General features: G+C 37.2%; 1 protein-coding gene and 1 long non-coding RNA gene across 5 annotated transcripts in view; both read left to right on the plus strand.

Moving 5' to 3' along the window:
* The first annotated feature begins 920 nt into the window (after positions 1 to 920).
* LOC136242650 (uncharacterized) lies at positions 921 to 3,259 on the plus strand. Its single transcript, XR_010694602.1, has 3 exons — positions 921 to 1,222; positions 1,932 to 1,989; positions 2,048 to 3,259. It is a non-coding gene; the product is annotated as an uncharacterized lncRNA (long non-coding RNA).
* A 13,662-nt stretch (positions 3,260 to 16,921) lies between these two features.
* Positions 16,922 to 21,614, plus strand: part of LOC136246487 (pleckstrin homology domain-containing family G member 3-like) — a 42,084-nt gene continuing 37,391 nt past the window's right edge. For 3 of the 4 annotated variants that reach the window (XM_066037966.1, XM_066037968.1, XM_066037969.1), the window contains exons 1-4: positions 16,922 to 17,079; positions 17,731 to 17,896; positions 19,509 to 19,612; positions 21,225 to 21,353. In XM_066037966.1, the coding sequence (XP_065894038.1) occupies positions 17,759 to 17,896; positions 19,509 to 19,612; positions 21,225 to 21,353 (371 nt within the window). In that variant the 5' untranslated portion in view covers positions 16,922 to 17,079; positions 17,731 to 17,758. Of the gene's footprint in view, positions 17,080 to 17,237; positions 17,396 to 17,730; positions 17,897 to 19,508; positions 19,613 to 21,224; positions 21,354 to 21,614 lie in introns of those variants that run through there. The other variant, XM_066037967.1, reaches the window with a different exon arrangement.

The raw sequence follows: 21,614 nt of genomic DNA on the forward strand, positions 1-21,614 counted from the left end.
ACAACCTGCTGGCAATGACAATAACTACCCATCACCAACCATATCTCCTTATCTATAAGCTTGTTACACTGCTCCTCTGAAGAATACTATGACTGCTCTATTAGAGTATTTAGATCTGACTGCTCTATTAGAGTATATCGATCTTTTAAACAGGTATTCAGGGGGCCCTTCGTGGGGCCTCCTGGGGCCCCTTTCAGGCTGGGGCCCGGGGCAAAATTCCCCAGTTGCCCCCCCCCCCCCCCCCCCCTCTGTGGGCGGCCCTGCCTGAATTAAGTATTGCCATACATATTAACTACACAAGTAGATAAATGAAGCCCTTTAAACAGACCAATGCACTTCATTGTATGTATAGGTGCAGGCAGATTTGGAAAAATTCCATAACAGAACCAACTACATGTTTCCATTGAATGTTCTATTAGAGTAGTTAGCTGACTGCTCTATTAGAGTATCTCGATCTTGTACACCTCCAATGCTGATTCGGGTCCTTGTTGCATAAACTTTAGCATAAATCCACTGATAATATCTTGGAAAGATGTTTATAAGGTGGTTTTATGAGTATTTGTATTATTAGTGATCATATAATTATGCTAAGACAAATTTCATTATAATACTCAGCATATTGATCAAGTAAAGCCTAAATATGAAGGGGGGGAACTTCAGCCCCCAAACCCCCCCCCCCCCCCCCCCTGGATCCGCCCCTGAATGGTACCAGCTATGGACTATTTCTATATGTATATCACGTATTCATACCTTCAGTGATGGTCACTGTAAAGTGCTAATTATACAACCAAGTACTAAGAATGATACGAAATGCGGTTAAAATTACGTCATTAATAATGAATGAAACAAATAAATAAATAAATAATTAATAAATAATGTTTGAGAAAACTACGAGGTCTAAGGCTTCGCACTTACCGGAAATAGAATCCATGTTGTATGAAGAGATAATCGTATAATGGGTGAATGTTTCCGTTGAGGTGATAGAAACGTACGACAATTCTATTTAATGCCGATCAAAACAGCACGTGATATACCCACTACCAATCGAGCAGATTCAAATGGCTATTTAGACGAGTGAATTGTTGTTCAATTGTGTTTGAAAGTGTTGCCAGCGGACACACTAAGTCTCAAGTCGCCATGCCAGCTGCCAGTGGATGTGCTCCTTGTATCTATGGCTGCAGGACACCTGAATAGGTTTGAGATGCCAGCTGCACAAGGACAGGTATGTTTGTTTGTATTGTAATGTACATATGTCTTGTATTTTATATGTTTTCTGGCTTGCTAGGCTCTGGTTGGTTTAGTTGTCTGTTTGTACTACTAATGTATTGTAAAGAGTGTGGTATGTTTTAAATGTTTTCTTGTATTATTGTACATTTTTCCTTTACCTAGCTTACTAGGCTCTGGCTGGCTGGCTTGTCTGTCTTCCTTTAACTGGTTCACCCTGGCTTGTATACTCCTACAGTATTGTGCATCTCCTGTAGGTTGTGTATGCATATACTTAGTACACATCACTGTGCCATTACCACACCAATGATGTACTGGCACTTAGCTACTGGTGGCCTTTTAGTTACGATGCCACTATTGTGTTGTATCTGTCACTACTGTGACATATTGAGTTGATTTGGGAATCGTGCCTTCACCTCCTAATAGCCTCACCCAGGGGGCTTGGTTGTATGTGACGCGGTCCTAGTTATACAACCAAGTACTAAGAATAATACGAAATGCGGTAAAATTACGTCATTAATAATGAATGAATAAATAATAAATAATGTTTGAGAAAACTATGATGCCTAGAGACATGAACTAAGCGGGGATAGATTCGCCTGTGAATGAAGGCACAACCGTATAATAAGTAGGCCTGTTCATGTTGATGACTTTACCGTACATGTAATTCTATATAACGCCCGGCACCACGCCCTTGTTAATTACAGATTGCTCGAACAAGAAGATTAGTAAACGTCTGCGGAGAGGCCAGGCGCCACTTTACTGGTAAGCAACAACATTACAAGTATGTTTAAATATTTGTAACTGTGTATTTTGTGTGTAGGATATGCGCTCCAAGCGTCATGCAGTGAATGACCAGTTGGGATACCAGCTGATGTGCTCATAAACAACCAGCTGGAACAGCAAGGTAATGAGTAATATAATACTTGTACCGGTAGTTGTATTATAGGTCTACATCTTCATCCTTCGTCTGGCTTGCTAGCGGCTGGAATTATTTTCATTATCCGGCACCTTCATCTGGCTTGCTGGCGGCTGGAATTATTTTCCACTCGGCTTAACTACTAGTCTACTGTGAGTCTGTAATAGCTAACCAAGAAGCTGATGCAGTGCTGCATATACAACAATGTGTAACTATCTCCTGTATGTTGTGCATAGCTGTATGCATAATATTATAGACTGTGATCACTGTGCCAATGCCACACCGCTGATATAGAGGTACATCACCAGTGGCCTTTAGTTACAACAGAGTCTGTTGTGCCATATTGGCTTGATTGGGATCAATTGCTAATTGTGCCTTCACCATATCCCTTATTCTGCATAGCCTTACTTCACTGCTGAGTCATCTTCAGAGACACGTCACATCTACAATATATAGTTACTTTCAATGTAGCTAACTTAACTTGGTTTTTTGTGTAGGTTGTGTTTTAGTATTGTGGTTTTCTGATGCCAGTTAAACTCCCTTGCCTGTGTATGTATGCATATGTATCATTTCCACAAGTACACGCACACTGCTCTGAGTGTTTCCTATGGCACTGTTTATACTTGCCCAATGGGTAGGTTGCAACGTTGGTGTATGTACTTGGTTCTATGTGACGCGGTCCTAGTGATAATGCTAATAATAATAATAAATAATAATAATAAATTCTGACTTCTATATTATCATTCTCCAAGGAACAGATGAACCATGGCTGCATATGCTGTATTATCACATTGGAGCATCCAAATCTTTCCTACAGAGCATCATTATTAGTAACAGAGCAAATTGTGCAGTGCCTAGTCAAAACACTATTGACCTTGGTAATGGTGGTGGATGGTGGTTCAATAGCTGTTCTCTAATATATCCCAATGGAGTGTATCAACATGTACGCTCTATATGGTTTAACAATGTGTGGTATCGCCTGTCATCCATAGAATTGAAAATCAAGCCAAAAGTTTGTAGCAGCTAACTTTCAGCATCATCTAATTCATTTTGAGATAACTGTGTAGCTTTAGTTTGTAAAAATGTTATGTATGCATTACTGTACCTTATGTTGAAAAGAACTTTAATTTATTATAAATTTATTGTAATCATACACAGCACTGTGCCACTAGTTTAGTTCCAGAACTTGCAAATCTTCCCAATGAATCTAGACTACAGCAGCTTGGCTTATTATTTTTTGTTATAATTTATTAAGGCTTTACAGCACAAGTGGTGAAGGTCTATAGGACACGTGGTCCTACAGCCTGTTTAAAGTTACATTCCCTGTATGGTAGAAGAAAGAGAGAAGAGTTAATTGCCACATGCAAATTATTGAATACTAGTACTGTGAGTGATGTTCTTCCTAAACAAAGACATGCTGACCTGATCGGACACAACTTAAACAGTTTAAATCCTTCTCAAATTTACAAATAAGACAGACGTATTTTTTTTAACCATATGATTAACCCGTGGAAAAACCTCCCAAATTACGTAGTGACAGACAACTGTCTTAATGATTCTAAGAATATATAGACTTGATAATTATTGGACTATAACGGGATATGGACAAACTCAAGGTCTTGAGCCTATAATTGTATTAATAATGCACTTTCAAATGCAACATACAGGTAGTAGGGATAAAACAAGTTAAAAATGGGTAGTGAATACTGCGGCAAATGTAGTGAATTTTACTGGACATTTTAGTGACCGTCAAAGAATTTCCAGCTGTACCACACACAGTATTCACTACTTATATTTTACTGTGTACAGTGGTCAAATTTTGATTCTTCTAAAATAGAAAATATTATTGATGAAGAATAGCACTGACCACAGAATGTAACACTGCAGCTCTGTTAATGTTATAGATGCTTATTTTTCACTAGAATTAGTTATTGCAAAAGGGTTTATTTCTAACCACTGTAACAGTACTACTACATATTCAACTAACAAAAGTTATTATCAGAATAATTATAGCTTTTCAAGAAGAACTGATGTCACATGATTCACGATACATTAAACGTAATAAATTTTATTTTAGTCTGGCCCGTGTGCTTTTTCATTTTCAGCAAACACAATTTACACATGCACTAGCACAATAATTCCTTTGTTTCACATAGCTCAGAAGAGTTATAATGGTGAATGTTCTACTGTTGACTATTAGAGTATCTCCATTTTTAGCAGCATTTTAGTGCTTTTACCTCTGAAATATAATTATTATAAATAGAAAAGATTAACTTTTCCCTTCTTGCATTTCCACCTTTTCATTGCCCGTGTGTGCTTAAGATACAATTGCACTTGTAGTGTAGCTTCCACTAGCTGTCTAGCTAGCACAAGTAAAACTTTGCATGGGGGTGCTTCATTATCCCATGCACCTCCCCCTCCCCCCTTCCTAAATCTTCCCTTGGATTTTTGTTGACATGGTCACTATCAGTTTATGTAAAGGATGAGCCAACAAACGTTATAATGATTGTACTGTAAGTTGGGTTGGGTCTTGGCTCAATGTGTACCATTAATCACCAAGTCCACACATATAATTTTGTCATACCAATTTGCAAATTGTTTCAAGTGAAGTGATGATGATATTGTTACCTTTTACCACAATGTAAGCAAATGCATGTAACTTTTGAGCTACTGAAACATAATAAATGTTACCCAGTCTGATAAAAATCAGTCTTATACAGTGGCCCGTTAAATATTGACCATAATTTCAAAGTTTAAAACTGAATAAATATTTCTTTGGACATGATAACTATTTACATTTTCACCACTTAAATGTGTATATAGAAATTGATGGAGATGTTCCTGAAATTGACAGAATTGTTATAGATTACACAGAATTGGAGATACATAATATTAAGCAAACACATGATTTTGTCAGACTCAGTCACAAATGTGTTCAAGCTCGGTATGAATAAGCCAGCAAATAAATGGTACATAATTATAGGTTTTGAAATTTTCAATGGTAACAAACAAACGACTTTCCTATAGCATACATTATTTCACCTATCATACAATGGTGCATGGTATGCAGCAAACACAAAGTTATAATACATAAATGTTGCTATATTATGTCAAGTTAGTGCCAAAGTACAATCAATACAATGTACTGTTGTCATCAATGAAGTCACTGTTGATAATAGAAGTCAACCAAATGACTAACTCCATAGTTTCAATGAATCAGTGACTGTGGCTTGCATATCAGCACTAGAAAAGATAGCAGTGATTAAAATAGCTGTTACATACATGGATATATGGACAGACAGATACTTAATTAACGTATTACACACCTTGTATACTGTGACATTAGCAAAGTCTAGCACAATATATAATAAATTATAATTAAGTAAGACTCTCTCTCCCATTTTAAAGCATTCTTGGCAAGAAACTGATCCCTTGATGACCTATCAGCTTTTATAGCACTCTTATCAGACACACCAGGGACATAGCTATAACTGAAGCAACTGAGGCAGCTGCCTCTGTAAAAACTAAGTAACTGAGTTTAAATGAAAAATTAAAATGTAACAGAAGTCTACAAAACTACTGGATAGACAGATTGTTTTCAAGCATTGAGTAGTGATTGAGTTTGAATAGTTACCAGATAGATATTTAGAACCAAGGTAATAATTAAAATGTCACAGTGTTCAACATAGTATCCTCTGTATCTTCATTACACACACACGCACACGCACACAAATGGCAGACTGTAAAAGGGTTCTTCATGCAACTGTTTTAACACGGAGTAGATTGTTTTCTGTGGGATGAGGCTTGTTCTTTCTTAAAGTATGAAGACATTTTATCTGGTGACGTGTGCTAGATGTATACCATGTAGGAGATTGTTTTCATTTTTGGCACAAATGTATGCATACCTTTAACAAAACTGTTCTTAATAATAGTAGAATCAATATATCTGCCAAGTATTCACAAATACAGTAATCAGTGTGTGACACTAAGTTGATAAGGCAAGCTAGGGTACTATAGTTTGCTTCAGTTGTGAAGGAGAATAAACATGTTCTACAGGTAACAAAACTGTGAACGAAATTAATGACAAAATGGTCAGTATGTTGTAGGTTTGTAGTGTTGAGGGTAATTATGGATGATGTTTTCATTTTTGTGATTGTTAAACACATACGGTACCCAGAGTTATAGTGTTGTGCCATGTTTACTTCACTTCAAAGTGCAATGGACCAGAATCATTGGTGCAATGTATGATCTACAAAATTAGGATCTGATTGAAAGAAAATTGAATTAGCAATCCAGTCACAATGAGAAGTATAGTAAACTTCTGGTAGAACACTACATAAACGGTGGCGTAGCTACCATTGAAGCAACCGAGGCAGCTGCCTCGGTAAAAAATCAGCAACTCAGGCTGAGCAGGCCTGAGTTTTTAGTGGCACCCTGAATTTTCTACTCAAACGTTACTACTACTGTAACAGCATTCAATACTGTATCACACATAATAGAATCTATATGGATGTAGCAGCGTAGCAGGGCCGGAGCCCACAATGGCAAGGTCCTGCAATGGCTGGACCACTTTTCAGCTACTTGAATTTGTATAAAAAAGATCGAGATACTCTAATAGAGCAGTCATCGTAATAATATTATATTTAATATTCTAATAGAACATTAGTACAGATTATAGCCATGCATGTGCTGTTCTCATTACACTGCTTGGTCTAATCATGTTAAAATGTCTTTAATTACTTTTCAAAAGCTCCAGTGAGTCAACTGCATGGCATTGCATTGAGCTACCGAATTGATCGTATCATGCATTAACAGTTACAATCAAAAAAATTAATGTGACCGGATTTGTGAAAAGGTACCTTTTCCACACATTTTACATATCAGCAAATAAAATGTTATAGCTGTTGACTTCCTATACTGATTAAGCTGCTCTTTGCATCAAAATGTAGCCAGATACTGTAGCTACACTCATGGAAATTTCAGGGCCCATAGGCGGTGGAAAGGGGAGGGGGGGAGCTAGGGGGCTAAAGCCCCCCCTCAGAATGATACCACGCCGAAGTTATCCTTCTTGGTGGTTCTGAAAACCGCGATAAAGATCGAGGTACTCTAATAGAGCAGTCACTCTAATAAAGCAGTCACAGTATTAGGGCAGTCTGTAGCGAGCTATGTAAGGATTTTTATGTAATTTATCAGCTGTGAATGCGTAGCTGGTGAGGTGGGCAGCTATTTTCAGCTGGTTGCGACCTTTTTTTTTTTATTTTTGGTCTCACCATACCAAACCAGAGACTAAGTCTGGGTCAGCCAAGCCCCCCTCATATCAGCTACTTCCTCCGCCCCTGTAATTCAGGCAATAATATGTTATGATTAAAAAGTTATGAAGTTGTAAAGTTCAAAAAATGGGTCAAACTTTGTGTGTGAAAAAGGTACCTTTTTGCAAATCCAGTCACAAATAGCTTCCACATGCCATTTTAAAGCATATATTTTCAAAAAAGCTCTTGAGGGAGCATGCCCTCATACTCCCAACATGAAAGAGATAATTTGAGTTAAATATGAGCCGATCAATAACATTATAGCGTGCATGACTATGACCTCTATTGCAGTCCATGGATGGCCTGATCACTCAAAATATCTCTGGGGTAATTAAGTCAGGTTTTTGTGTTGAGTTATAGTCTATATAATAATTGAAGCATGGTATACTGTAACCATTAACTATAAAGCTGGAGCATTCAGTACTTTTTAAACTTGAAAGTATTTGTGAATCAGTTGAGTCATAAGTATAAACTTTGCCTCGGTAAAATTTTTTCCTGGCTAAGCCACTGATAAATGCTATTGTCGTGTTGTAAAAGAACTGAATAATCAAAGTAGCACATTGTAACTGGTGACAAATTCATCATTATCATTTCTGATGCAGGGATTTTGCTAATGTACTGAAACAGGCATGGAATTAAGTATGTATAGTGTTCTTCACTCTCATTTATTGAGTAAAATACTGTACCACCGAAAATTTATTGGCTCTATAATGTCCAGCATAGTGCAATTTTCTATTATAGTTCAAAAATGCACAGCACAATACTTACATGTAGCTCGATTTAATGAAAATGCAATGTGATTGATAAAATAAACTGTACCTCTAGCTGCATGTATAGGTGCCCCATCACTAATTATCCAGGTGAAAATGACTGGTCCCTGTAGCACTGTAGTTCCTCCATCCAATCATATTAATTTTTGGGTGAATTAAAATTAATGTTATGTTATTCATTGCCATGGTAATTTCACTTTGAAAGTGTATTCAATGATTCCAAATGTTGAATAGGTAATCATATGTAACTGCCATAATATTCTTTAATTGTAAATATACCTGGACCAGTTCCTTGACTATTATCATTTATATTTGTAAATTAGCTATTAATTTACTTCACTCAACTTTATACTTGCAAACCATCCATGGGCTCCGTCTGCCTGGAAGTAACCTAATAGGTGACTTTTCTGTTGATCATTGACTATAGTGTAAAATAATTTTAAAATTAAACATAACATGGGAATAGAGATCACTGAAAAAAACAAAGAAACAGGTGTCAAACAAACTAGCATGTTGAACGCACAGAGATCTCTATTGGTACTCAATGGATATGGTAGACTCCAATGAAAAAGCAGTAGTTTTCCATAAATCAGGAGCAGATAAGGCCACTCCAAATAAATTCTCTGTTTCCCGTCCACCGCCCACATCTAGTTGCTGTCAGCTCTAAATATTCCATTATTCCGCATTCTTCCATTATTTACCGGCTATTCTTGCATACTAAGAGGCTCGGTAAAAGCCATCTTGAAACAGTGTTAGCTCACGTGTCAGCAGTGCTATCGAGTTGGCACAAACTTCACGTTTGTACTGTTTTTGCAACTTGAAAAGCTTAAACATGCTTTTACGCAGCTTTTTATGGTTGTTCCAGGCAAATAATGGCTTGAAAAGCTGCCAATCTTATAATGACATAATGGAAATGGACCGCCCGCCCGCATGCAAATATGCTTGAGTCCAGGGCGGGAAACAGAGAATTTATTTGGAGTGGCCTAAGTACTGAGAATGCTTCAAAAATGTATAATGTTTATTTGAGTCAAAATACAGTAGAAGTCTCTGTGTTTAACATGCTGGTATGTTTGACCCTTGTTCCTTTACTTTTTTCAGTGATTTCTATTCCCATGTTATAACTTTTAAATTATTTTTACACTAGTTCGTTTACTTTTTATCAATCCATTTATGGATAGATAACATTTATTTATTTATTAAGGCTGCACAAGTGCTGAAAGTCTGTAGGACATCTGGCCCTACAGTGGTTAAAGCAGAATATTTTAATCAATTTAAGAACAACATTGTAAATTTGTACATATAATACTCAATTTGAGTTCTGTACTTAACACAATATAATAATAATACAGCCTGTTTAAAGTTGTTATATAAAGTATGTGTTTGAAAAGGTGGAGAAATGAGAAAAGATCCATGACTGGACCTGGGCAGCCTCAAACCTGATCAAATGCTTACAGGGGTCTGCCAGGTAGACAGAATGTTTTCTCTCTTGTCAATTTCATGTATATGTATCCATAGGAACTCTAGAGAGTGACTTGTTATCTCAAAGTGCCCCATGTGGAACCAAATCGACATTAGTTTACTTACTAAGGCTTTACAGCACAAGTGCTGAAGGACTGTAGTACACCTGGTCCTACAGGCTGTTTAAAGTTGTTACATAATTAAAAAGTGTGTTTGAAAAGGTGGAGAAAGGAAAAAAATCCATGACTGAACTTGGGCAGCCTCAAGTCCCTCAACGTGGTAATAGGGTGCTTGATATTACACTGTATAAACATGTATATCATGTCAGTAGCTGGTAAGTAGTCAACCATATTATTATCAGAGTTAGCAAGCACCAGTGTATTGTTTCATTACTATTGACTGTACTTGAGCCTCGACTTATCCAACAAGCTGTGGTCAGTGATAGCATGGCTTCTGGTTTATTAATATTCATGCATACTTGTGTAGCTATGTTATCACAATAAGTTAAGTATGCAATGAAATTGGTATGAGCTTAATATTATTGTGATTAAATATAGGTAATGATATAGGGTTTCCAAACGAAATCAATGTGTTAACATGAGTAGATGGGATACTTCTTAAGACATATTAACATGTTGGTTACCCTTGCAGAAACTAAGTAAAAAAATTGCTGGAAATGTGAATCCTTTTGATTTCATATTTTCCAACTTCTTCCAAATTAACTATCTAAAGCTTCTTTTGTAGTTGGGGAGCTTCCTAAGGTGGCATTTATGTGTGCGTTCTACAGGCTGTATTAGGATTTTGGCAAAAAAAATATTGGCAATCTCTATGATGAAGTACTACCATAGTTCTTGATGAAGATTGATAGTTAACCTGTTTCTACAGGATAGCTCAAATGGTATGAGAGCAACTGCACAAAGATGCTTGGGTGTTATACTGCCACAGAAAGGCATCTTTTCCAGAAGATGGCTTTCCACCCAAGCAATATTATCGTAACTTTTTCCTTGCATGTATTATTGCTATAAAAATGTATTTAATGTATGTAAAGTGAATAGTTTGCTTCGCAGTATTCTGGAGTGTTTAAAAACTGGATGTATATTGTCCATTGCAGTCATCCCAGTTTGTAGTAGTTGCTTCAAACTTTACTAGTAAGGGTAGTATAAAGAGGTACTGTTGACAAGGCAATACAACTTCCCAATGTCATGATGTGTGAATCTGAGAAGCCCACTTCCTTGACTGTATTGGCTGCTTGTGTCGATTCAGCAACTGTGAGTGTTAAAGTCATCAACTGAAACTGCGAAGATAATAATAACCTCTAGTTCTGAACAGTCTAGTAAAGCTACATGAATCAAACAAAGCACTTGATTAGCTAGATCTATTTGTCATATTCAAGTCTAACGTCATTGCCTTCACCAGCTCCAGGCAGATACTGTGTCCTGTTCTACCCAATAAAATATTCAGCCCTTTGAGTGTATTGGGAATTAACTCTAGTCAACTATATACCAACTCTGCAAGTGAGAGATGTACACTTAAATCTAAGCCTAGTGATGTGAAGTCACTCTACCCCAGAAATCCAAAGTTGGTTGTGTAATAAGCTGCCCACAACAATCAGTTGTAGTATGATGTACCTCTTAGGCCAGCAAACTCTTTATTTGTGACATTATAGAAATGGCAATAAACTTGCGGATACTCCGAGATTTCATTCTGTGTTGGCCTGGTAGCTATACAGTAGACTTGTTGCAGCCATAGTGTACGTGTTATCGAAGGCTTGTTTCAACCCTTTTTAGCATTCCTATAGGTAATTTAAACTTTTATAGTTCAAAAGGAGTAATCCCTGTCTGCCAGTTATGTGACAAACAGTATTAAGGAGGTCTCAGAAGTAGGAAGGAAGACCAAGGTGGAATAGTACTGCTCGAGCTTCATTGCAATGTCCGACAAGAATAACAAAAGAGTTTGGAAAATGGGTCCCAATATTGCATAATTAATACCTATACACACTAAAATTCCCAGTACCTAATCAAAAGTTAATTTGTAGCTACATACACACATGCACATATTTTTATGTTGGGTAATGCATTAGGCTTGTCTATTCGGAATAATCAGCAGCTTATGAAATCTTGAGTCTGATAGCACTATCCCTTTAAATAAACTGTTTTAAGAGTACATGCCAGTCGGTATGAACTTTGGCAGTTTTGATAGCTATCCACAAAGATTTGACATTAATTAGTTGATCTACAATGATGTCTGTCCTGAATAGTTTTTGGTAACTCCACCTTGGATTTCATGCTCATCTTTTTTCACCTTGGCCTTTTGGTGGTCACACTTGTTTTTTATAGCTTGGCTGTTTTGGATTAGATGTCTTTTCCTGGACAGCTTTTGGTAATGATAACTACTAGGGTGTCAAAATGGACAACAAAGAACCACATACACTGTAGCAGGTACACTACTACTGCTTTTTGCCTTATCCAGCTGCAACAACATTGTGAACCAGGAACCAACTGAACATTGAGTAGTGCCAACATCATAATTTTTTCGAGGAGAAGATAATGATCACATACCTACTTTGCACATGTGTACAACCTAATCACAGCTGTTTTTTGTTTACTATGATTACCTCATCAGTTTCGTACATTAAAATTATACTAATGTAAACCTTAGTTAACAAATTGATTATCATTGCATTTTTCTTGTCCTTTATTCTCATGCCATAAATTGTTGTAATCATAATGGGATGTTCTTCAAGTTTTATACCATCTGCCTACCTGTTAATGTTATGATACATATGGAAATGATACCTTTGATTGCTTTGTCAAACTTCAGTGTTACATGATTTGTGACAAAGCAATTTCAACATGTTGTGAAAGGTCATAAAGAACATTATTTATAGCTCTTTTTTATACTGCATGTCAATACCCTAGATTTTGTAGTTGATTACATCCATAGCTGTTACTTCTAGTCATGTTGTGAGTTATTAGTAAATAACTGGATGAAATATTGTCTAGTAAACACAGGTTCTAATGTCTTGAAACCCATTCTGCTGATTTAAGTTTGCAGACACACAAGACTTTTTGATTCAACTGCAAGTTAAATGTATGCATATATAATCAAACTGTGACAAAGCATGACGGTAATACAAGTTTGTTACTGTGATGATACAGTGTGATGCTGTTTGGTAGCAAAAGTCATTTCTTTTTTGTCAGAGTACACACAACCACTTCTTGTCCTTGGGTCTACGAGATTTATAATGTCATCCATTGGATATTCTGGGGGTCTGGGTATTTGAATGAGTTTGATGGACCTTGTGGATATGGAAATGTCAGCTTCACTTCTTTAGTGTCACTGCAAACTTCAAGCACACAAGCTAACCACTGATTCTCTTCATGTCAACAAGCGACAAATCCAGCGATCGAATCTGGTGAAGCTTCATTCTTTGCTAGAGCAACTCTCCTTTTCCTGAAAACATCAAAATTAATTATGAGTAAACTTTTATTTCCACTCTGCTGGCTATCTGAGAAGGGCACAAGAGTGCAGTTTCTAGTACCATGGATTGTACGTGAGAGTTGAAAGCAATGTCCCTGTTGTCTTGAATAATCTTCATTGTTACAATGCCCAAAGTAAGCAGCAGGTATGTTACTATGAGCAACTGCCACAGTGTCATTGACTGGTCATTGTATTGCCTTTACAAGCTATAATAAGCTGGCTACATTTGAAAACTATACAACTAAATAAATTGTAGCACCAAGGTGGTCTTTCAATACAGGTGTTCACTAATACAGGTTGCACTGTACTTGGACATCTTCATTGCATAAGACAAAGTTGGTACCGTCTTATCAGCAGTGGTTATTAGAGGTGTACACTCCCATATAGCAATAATAGACTACAAAATTCCACTACATACCACAACATATTTAATTATATCTCTTGAACCCATTGTGGCCCCACCACAAAACTTTTACCAACAACAGACCATAACCTAATTATTATTTAAACAATTATAAGAATTTGAAGCAGACCTTTTTGAAATATTAAGGATTAAAGTTTTGAACCTTAATTAAATTGATATTCCACACTGTAAAAAATAGTAGTGAATTTCACTACTAACTTCTGCACAATACCCACTATTTTTGTGTAGTGACCTTCACTACTCTTTTGTAGTGATCCTCACTACATAGCAGTGAACATCACTACACAAAAATAGTGAGTATTGTGGCAGACATTAGTAGTGATGTTTACTACAGTAGTGACCTTCTTGGCTGGTTACAACATACAGTAAGTGTTGGTCTAAAGCAACTAGATTAATTTTAATGATGATAATTATTTTATGGTTAATTGCATTCTACAGATTCCTATAGTTTAAGTGAGAGCGATGTATTAATTTCTATCATTAGGTTGTTTAAGCTAAGAAGTTTTAGACTCTTTTGTGGTGGATTTTATACAGTAGAAATTGAAACTGAAAAACTGAAATCGTTCAAACTTGTAAAATAGCTATTAGTATAGCTACTTGCAAAATAGCTAAACTTGTAGAATAGCTATTACCTCTTTACAAAGACCATCACTATAATAAAACCACTTCATTACAGTAGCCGCATTATTTAGGTTTCAAATGTACTTCAAGTATGTCTCAGGTATACCGGCTAACTTCACATTCTCACACAAAAAAAGATATGATCTCAATGGATGACCTTGTACACAAAATCATGAAATACACCACAGTTCCATTTTGCTTCCAGTTTCTTCAGATTTCAATTTCCACTGTTTCCAATATCCCATTGTCAATAGTGTTAATGTCAACTGAAGCTATTCAGACCACAAGGGTCAATTATGGCAACCCTTAGGCCCTGTACATGTGTCATGCATGCCTTCATTTCTCTTTGGCGCCACGACACACGGCAATTGGGTTACTATAAATTACTTAGACCCCTGCATATGGTCTGAAGTCTAACTATTACATAGACTTACATTTAGTGTCACAAATGCTTCTTGTGCACTATTACATAATTTTATTAATTAAAAAAAAAACTACTTCTAAATTGAAAAGAAGATACAGTACATAAAATCAGGGGTAGCCATTCTTACCTCCATTGAGCCTCTAATTACAACTTATACTGTATTTGCTGTGCTAGCTACTGGATCTGGCACACATACATTACACAATCTAAATCCACTTAAATGGGGTTGTGACTACCCTCTCTCCCTCAAAAGTTTCTTCCCAAAATGTCCATGACATTAGCCAGACACTCTAATAGAACAGTCACCTATTATACAATTGGAACAGTCAGAAGGTCTGAGGGCCAATGCCCCGGTATATTCACTTCAATAAGACTTATTACAATGCCTTAATCAGGGGCAGATTTAGGAACAAAAAGGGAGGGCTAACTCAAGGTACTAATCTACACCTCCCAGCATGCCAAGCATCCTGGAACTAGGGACTACACCCCAGGAAACCTTTTGAAAAATATATGCTAAAATACTGCAATTTGGAAACATTTCCACATGCAAATGCTTATAATTTGCCTATAAATTTTATATACTGCCCTTTACGCTGTTAAAAATAAAGTGCTATGGTAGCACCTAGAGGTGCTATTCTTTGACTGGAGCAGTCAAAATTTAGCACTTTAGGTGCTACCATAACATCAAGAGTTAATAATAGTGGGCCCCACTATTATTAACTCTTGATAACATTATTAGGTGTTATCATAGCACTTCATTTTTAACAGTGTAGATTATAATTAGGTATAGCTCTGTAGCATTTGTTAATCACGAAAAGGTTTGGATAGATTCAGACAACCGACACCCTCACACAATTGCACAACAGGTGCATGTTAAAATAATAAGGTGGACTTGTGAAATTTTTGAAAATTGATGAATGATACAAGATTGGATCTGAGAGCCTTTTTAGTGACATGTGCATCCTTGAACTAAGTATATACAATAATGCAATGACTGTACAAGTGGATGAATCGGTTATTAATGGAGGCCTTCTAAAGAGACCAATGCACTTCACTGTATGCATAGACTTATCTTTAGGTGCAGACAGATATGGATTAATTCCATAGCAGAACCAACTAGTATGTATCTGCTGAATGTTTTATTAGTCTAAGAGTAGTTAGGTGACTGCTTTATTAGAGTATATCAATCTTGTGCACCTCCAATACTGATCCCCTCAGTCCAGGCCCTTATTGGATAACCTCTAGCTAGCACAAATCCAGTGATAATGCCTTGAAAAGATGGTTTTAAGGTGGGAGTATTTACATTATTATGATATAGTGACATTATCACTATGCTAAATAATTGACTGCTCTAGCTATTGCAGTGCTAATTTTTTAACTGTTCCAGTCAAAAAATAGCACCTTTAGGTGCTACCATAACACTTCATTTGTAACAGTGTGCACTAAGATATATAGGACTGTGAGGGGCTAGAGAAAGCTTTGGATCATTTCCCATTTTATTTATTATTTTTGTACAGGCCTGATGTGTCCAGTGTAGCTATGATTTCTTGCCTTTTGTCAATATATAATCATACTTATGAAGTGTGGATTCATTAATTTTTTTTCTTTCATCAAAATCAGTTTCCTGTCGTACTGCAGCCAGCTACAGCATGACATGCACACTATTACTGCATGGTGTAATTCTAACTGGAAAAAAAACGATCAAATTATCATCATGACTATGCAATGCCCAGTAACAGTTTGGCCTGGCTTTTATCCTTCTCCTCATTGAGCCGGTCAGCGAGAATGATGTGTATCCTGAAAAGCTGTTTCATCTTTTACAGGTTGTCAGATGCTACCCCAGACCAGTCACCTATGTGTCACTTTAAGTATTGAGATGCGTCCAGCACACTTGTTTTTTGTATACTGCATGGTGTGGTAGGCAAAAGGGCGGTCACATGCATCAAAGCCTGGGGAAACAGTCTTGTCTGTCTCACGTTACATTGTTAGTTAGACAAACCAGCTGCAGGTAATAACTGCAGGACGAACTTGGCTCATTACATTTCAGATTTTTCTTGTTAAATTCCCTGCAAAAAATCACGTCACCATGCAGTAGCTAGTAGCTATATAGTAGTTTTATCCGGGATCTGCCGGGTTTGGCTACCACGTAGACTGTTGAGAAAACTACCATAGTCTTGTCCTCTCGGGTGGCACAACCATGCAGTGCCATGTTTAGCTAATTCAGTAATCTGAGCGACACAATAGTTAACCGCACATTAGTCCCCTAACCTTATTTGGTTCAGCGGTTTACCGTACTATTGCTGACTCGAAATGAAATACATATTTTTAAAATAGCGGTCTTGCAGCCACACCCATGTATTCAAACAGTACATCGAATGTTCGCGTATAGTGGAATGTTGAGCAACCGTTGTATGTCGCGCCGGCTTGGAAGACTGAGACAACAATAAGAGGTTAGCTACTCTGATCATGTTCTGATTGTACTGGTGTTGTTCAAAAGAAGGAAACGCCTTGATGGAGCGTAAACTGTAGCATTAATACTCGCATTATGGTGGACATACTTTGTGGAGAAACTGTAGCTGTAGGCGAATCGAGAGGATGTAAGTTGCTTAAATTGATTCTATCATGCGCTTGTAGTGGGGTAATGTTCTGTGGCTTCGTTGTGTCTTTATCTTGTAAATCCAGAGTCTTGTACCATGTTGTAGCGGCGTAACCAGTTGTCGAGCGTGCCTGGTGTTGACTATGGAAAGGAGATGTGCATATTTGCGAGTAGGTTATGAATGTAACTATGTATCTGAATATTTTAACGCAACTACACATGTTACGTATATACTTCAGCTGTCCCACACAGGCCCGTCTGTAGAATAAATTGACAATAGATCGGTAACGCTCATGTACCTAAGGAAAGATTTCCTGGTTTCAGTTGAGGCACTTGCCCTAACACATGTCATGCTTACTGGAAATCAACTCACCATCTAGTCTTTGTTGTCAAGATTTTGTATAGCCTTGACTGTAACCTGCTACAGTGTACTGGGTTAACGTGACCTTTGAAAAGTACCTTGTGATAAATCACTGTTGCATGTATATATTACATTCCCCTACAGCTGGTGACGTCACATCACACGGCAGACTATGGACCAGGCTAGTAGTGGTGGTGGTGGTGGTGAAGCAGCAGCTGGTAGGGAGAAGAAATCAAAGAGTGAACAAATCATTGATGAGATCATGCACACAGAGATGAGCTATGTTAAGGACCTCTCAGAGATTATCAATGTATGTATTGCCTTGCATGCGTGTGTGTGTTTGCGTGTTCTTTTTGCATACTTGCATGTCTGTAATTATCGTCTTGGTGAAACACACACACACACGCACGCATACACACAGAAGTACACCGATATGGAATTTTACCAATGTGCTGATATATTTCAAAAGTACCAGATATTTTTTATTGTTGGGTTGCACGTGAACATATAAAAAGGTTTTCAATATGAATGCTACAACAAAATTATTGTTAAAACGTTTTGACAAAAAGCTAAAAAAGTGGTTTGCCAAAATGTTTTGTGTACAGACTTGTGAAAAAAAGTGAAATGAAGAAAGAAATATACTGGGGCTTAAACCCTTGGCCACTGTAAAACAGGTAACAACCTTATACTCTACCCACCGTGCTGCAAGACTCAAGCATACAGAAAGTTGAATAACTTAGTACATCTGCTAAAGAGGTCAACTTCTTACTGATGCCGATACCAATATTTATGTAGGTGCACCTCTACACACACACACACAGGGGTAGACCTACCGAGATTTTATAACTATGAAATGTACGTACAATGAGCAACAGAGTTGTGTATGCTGTATAGACTGGAATTTGTTGATGGGATATTTGTGTAAACTTGGTAATGTTTACAAAGCTTGGGACATTAGGGATCAGATTACTGATGGTCAGACCCAAGGTACTCATAATGCACAGAGTTAGTGGTATACAATAGTGTAGAAATACTTCACTAATGGAGGTTCCTCAAACTGTATGTGATACTCAAAGAGTTACTGATAAGAGTGGAGAGTGTCTAATGCTATTATAGTCATGATTTCCTTTATAACTGTCTAAGACTAGGCAGAGTATGGCTGATAATCGCGAGGATAACTCTGTGATAAGTTGTCTAAGAGACTAATAGCATAGAGTACCACTTAAAATTTTAAATTCCATAGCCACGTTGACAAATGAGATCTACCTTCAAACATCCTGAAATTGGAGAAACACTATCAATATTATATTATCACTCAGTCTTGGGTGATTTGTTCGTTTAGAGGGATATGAATGATATAAATACTGTAAGTAGTGCCGACACTGTATTGTTCGCATTATAGTGTCGGTGGTGATATATATCCAATCAGTTACATCTTCATGTACAGATGTGAAGGAGGCCAGACATTACAGTATGGTATTTGAGATTTAATTATGTGTTGATGGTTTAGTGGTAGAACCCCAAAGTAAACTGTGAGGTTTTAGGGTTTGTAGCCACTCATTTAAACACATGAGTAGCTTTTACTTGTGGTATACATCCACCTTGATATTTGAGGATACTTATATACATGTTTGTCTTGCAAATGTTACAGTTAGTTCTGTGTCGTGATATGTGTACACAAACCTTGGTGATACTGTATATGATACAGAGTTTTTGTATGTTGTAGCAGTACTATAATTAAATCCTCAAGCGTTTGTCACCAGTAAATTAATTTCAGTAAGGAAGCAAACAAACACTAAATGTTATGCAGAATAGAAACTGTTTAATTTTATACAATTATTAGTTAGAGGGCTATTCAGTGTTAGACACTCTTCTCTCATATTATTAGCTCTTGGTCATATTGTTGTACATGTTATCCTCAGGGCTATCAGACACCTATTATCGATCACATGGATACACTGAAGATCTCAGAGGAAGACATTTTAGCTCTGTTCAATAATATTGAAGAGATGAGAGATTTTAACCAGTGAGTGGATTAAAATTTTGTGTGTGTACATGCGTGCGTGTGCGTGTGCGTACGTGTGTGTAACTGTACTGTACATGCATATGAACCAAAGTTAAGCCTCTAAACTATGGCTGAAACAAATACGAGTGTTCGCTAAGGATTTTGGTACTCAGATAGTAAAATGGAGTTTATCTACGATGATGTTACAAGCACAAGATGGTCGCATTATTAATGTACAGGTACCTATGGAGAAATTGTTTTGATCAATTATATTTCACTCGTGAAGAAAGATACTGACCAGTAGCCAACAGGTATGGGTATAACTAACGTAACAAAAACTATTGTAAACAAACGTTATCTCAAAAATTTTCCATGCGATACAAATAATTTATTGTATTGTCTTGTACCCATATCTTTTGCTTAGAGCTCAATATCTCCTTCCCTGGCTGAAATATGATCAATCAAAACAATTTCTCCATAGGCACCTGTACATTAGGCCCCCAAATAATGTGGCCATCTTGTGCTTGTGATATCATTGTGGATAAAGTTTATTGGTACTCGAGTTCTTGTTAAGATCACTTGAACCAGCTCACATGATTTATTTTTCATCAGGGAGTGACACAATGAAGGCTATAGAGTTTGATTAGCTTAATTTTTTGTCAGGGACACTAACATTTTTACTGTAAACCGTTTAAGGGTGTTACAAAACATGTCAAATGGGTATGACTACATGCAACTAGTATTCGTGAGTACTCTATCGTTATCTCTAGAGAGTACTCGAATACTAAAAAACCATGATCATGTCAGCCCTACTCTAAACAACAGGTAATACTGTTCAGTGAGCCAACATTGAGGGTACCTGTGTAATATTTGGGTACTGAAAGTCAGTGCAGTGGAGTTTTGGGATTAGTAGCCCACAGGATTGGACGGTTGTACCGTATTTCACAAATAGAATGTCGAGTACCATAGTGACCTCAAGACTACTATATGAGACTTGGACAGTTGATAATTGGCTTCCCCAGTTGTCACCAGGTTCCCCCAAGTAGACTGGAGCAATGTTCGTGCTTATGGAACAGCTGGGCACCACCAAGCCTTAAACCTTGAAGCTTGTGATTACTAAGCCAGTGCTTTACAGGGTTGTGCTGAGTGGTAACCTGAAGTTAGCATGAACCGATCTGTCTTGTGTTGTATTAGAATGTCTGTATGTTATTTTAGAGTGTATTGCATGTACATCAGTGATACTTGTAGGAATTGTACTGGTTGGATTTAAGAGGGTACTGGTCACTTGAACCACTGCCAACCAATAAGGGTGGAACCCTGGCTTTGCTGCATCATGTGTTCGTATGTGTGGTACATATTATGTGCATGCACACACATGTTTGTGTATTGCATAACACATGCCTGCACTGTTATGTACATGTGGTGTGTAAAGGCTTTTTAATCAAACACACAAGGTTAATAATAACTGAAACTTCCAAATGACAGAATAAAAGTACAGTCTGACTTCTTGTGTTTGAAGTAGGACAACCTCTTTTTCCAATAAAAATTGGTTGACTTAAATAATTAGATGTATATAGCCTGCTGTTGTAATGTGTTCAACATGTATAGAGCAATATCTATTTCTCACCCATAGAGCAATGTTGACAGCTCTTACAAAGTGTCGTTACAATATCAAGGAGGTAGCTAACACTTTCATTACAATGTGGGAGAATGCTGATGTTGGACTAAAGATATACTCTGATTACTGTTCTGTGTATCCCAAGTGAGTAGTAGTCTTGCTGTTAAGTAGAGGTTGTGTACATAGGTGACCCTGAATGAATTCTACGCTGTTTGCCCCAGACACGATGTCAAGCTAGCTGTCTGGATCAAATCACCACCTGGTCTGGGATTTTTTTGCATTCAATAGAGTCAAGAGTGATAGAGTGTATTAACATGTTCATATTTCCCTGCTACACAGGCTTTCTTTTTGGATCTGTAGTGGGATAGTGTATGTGTGTGTGCGCATGTGTGTGTGCATGCATCC

The sequence above is a fragment of the Dysidea avara genome, chromosome 2, assembly GCF_963678975.1.
Source record: "Dysidea avara chromosome 2, odDysAvar1.4, whole genome shotgun sequence".
Classification (NCBI taxonomy): Eukaryota; Metazoa; Porifera; class Demospongiae; order Dictyoceratida; family Dysideidae; genus Dysidea; species Dysidea avara.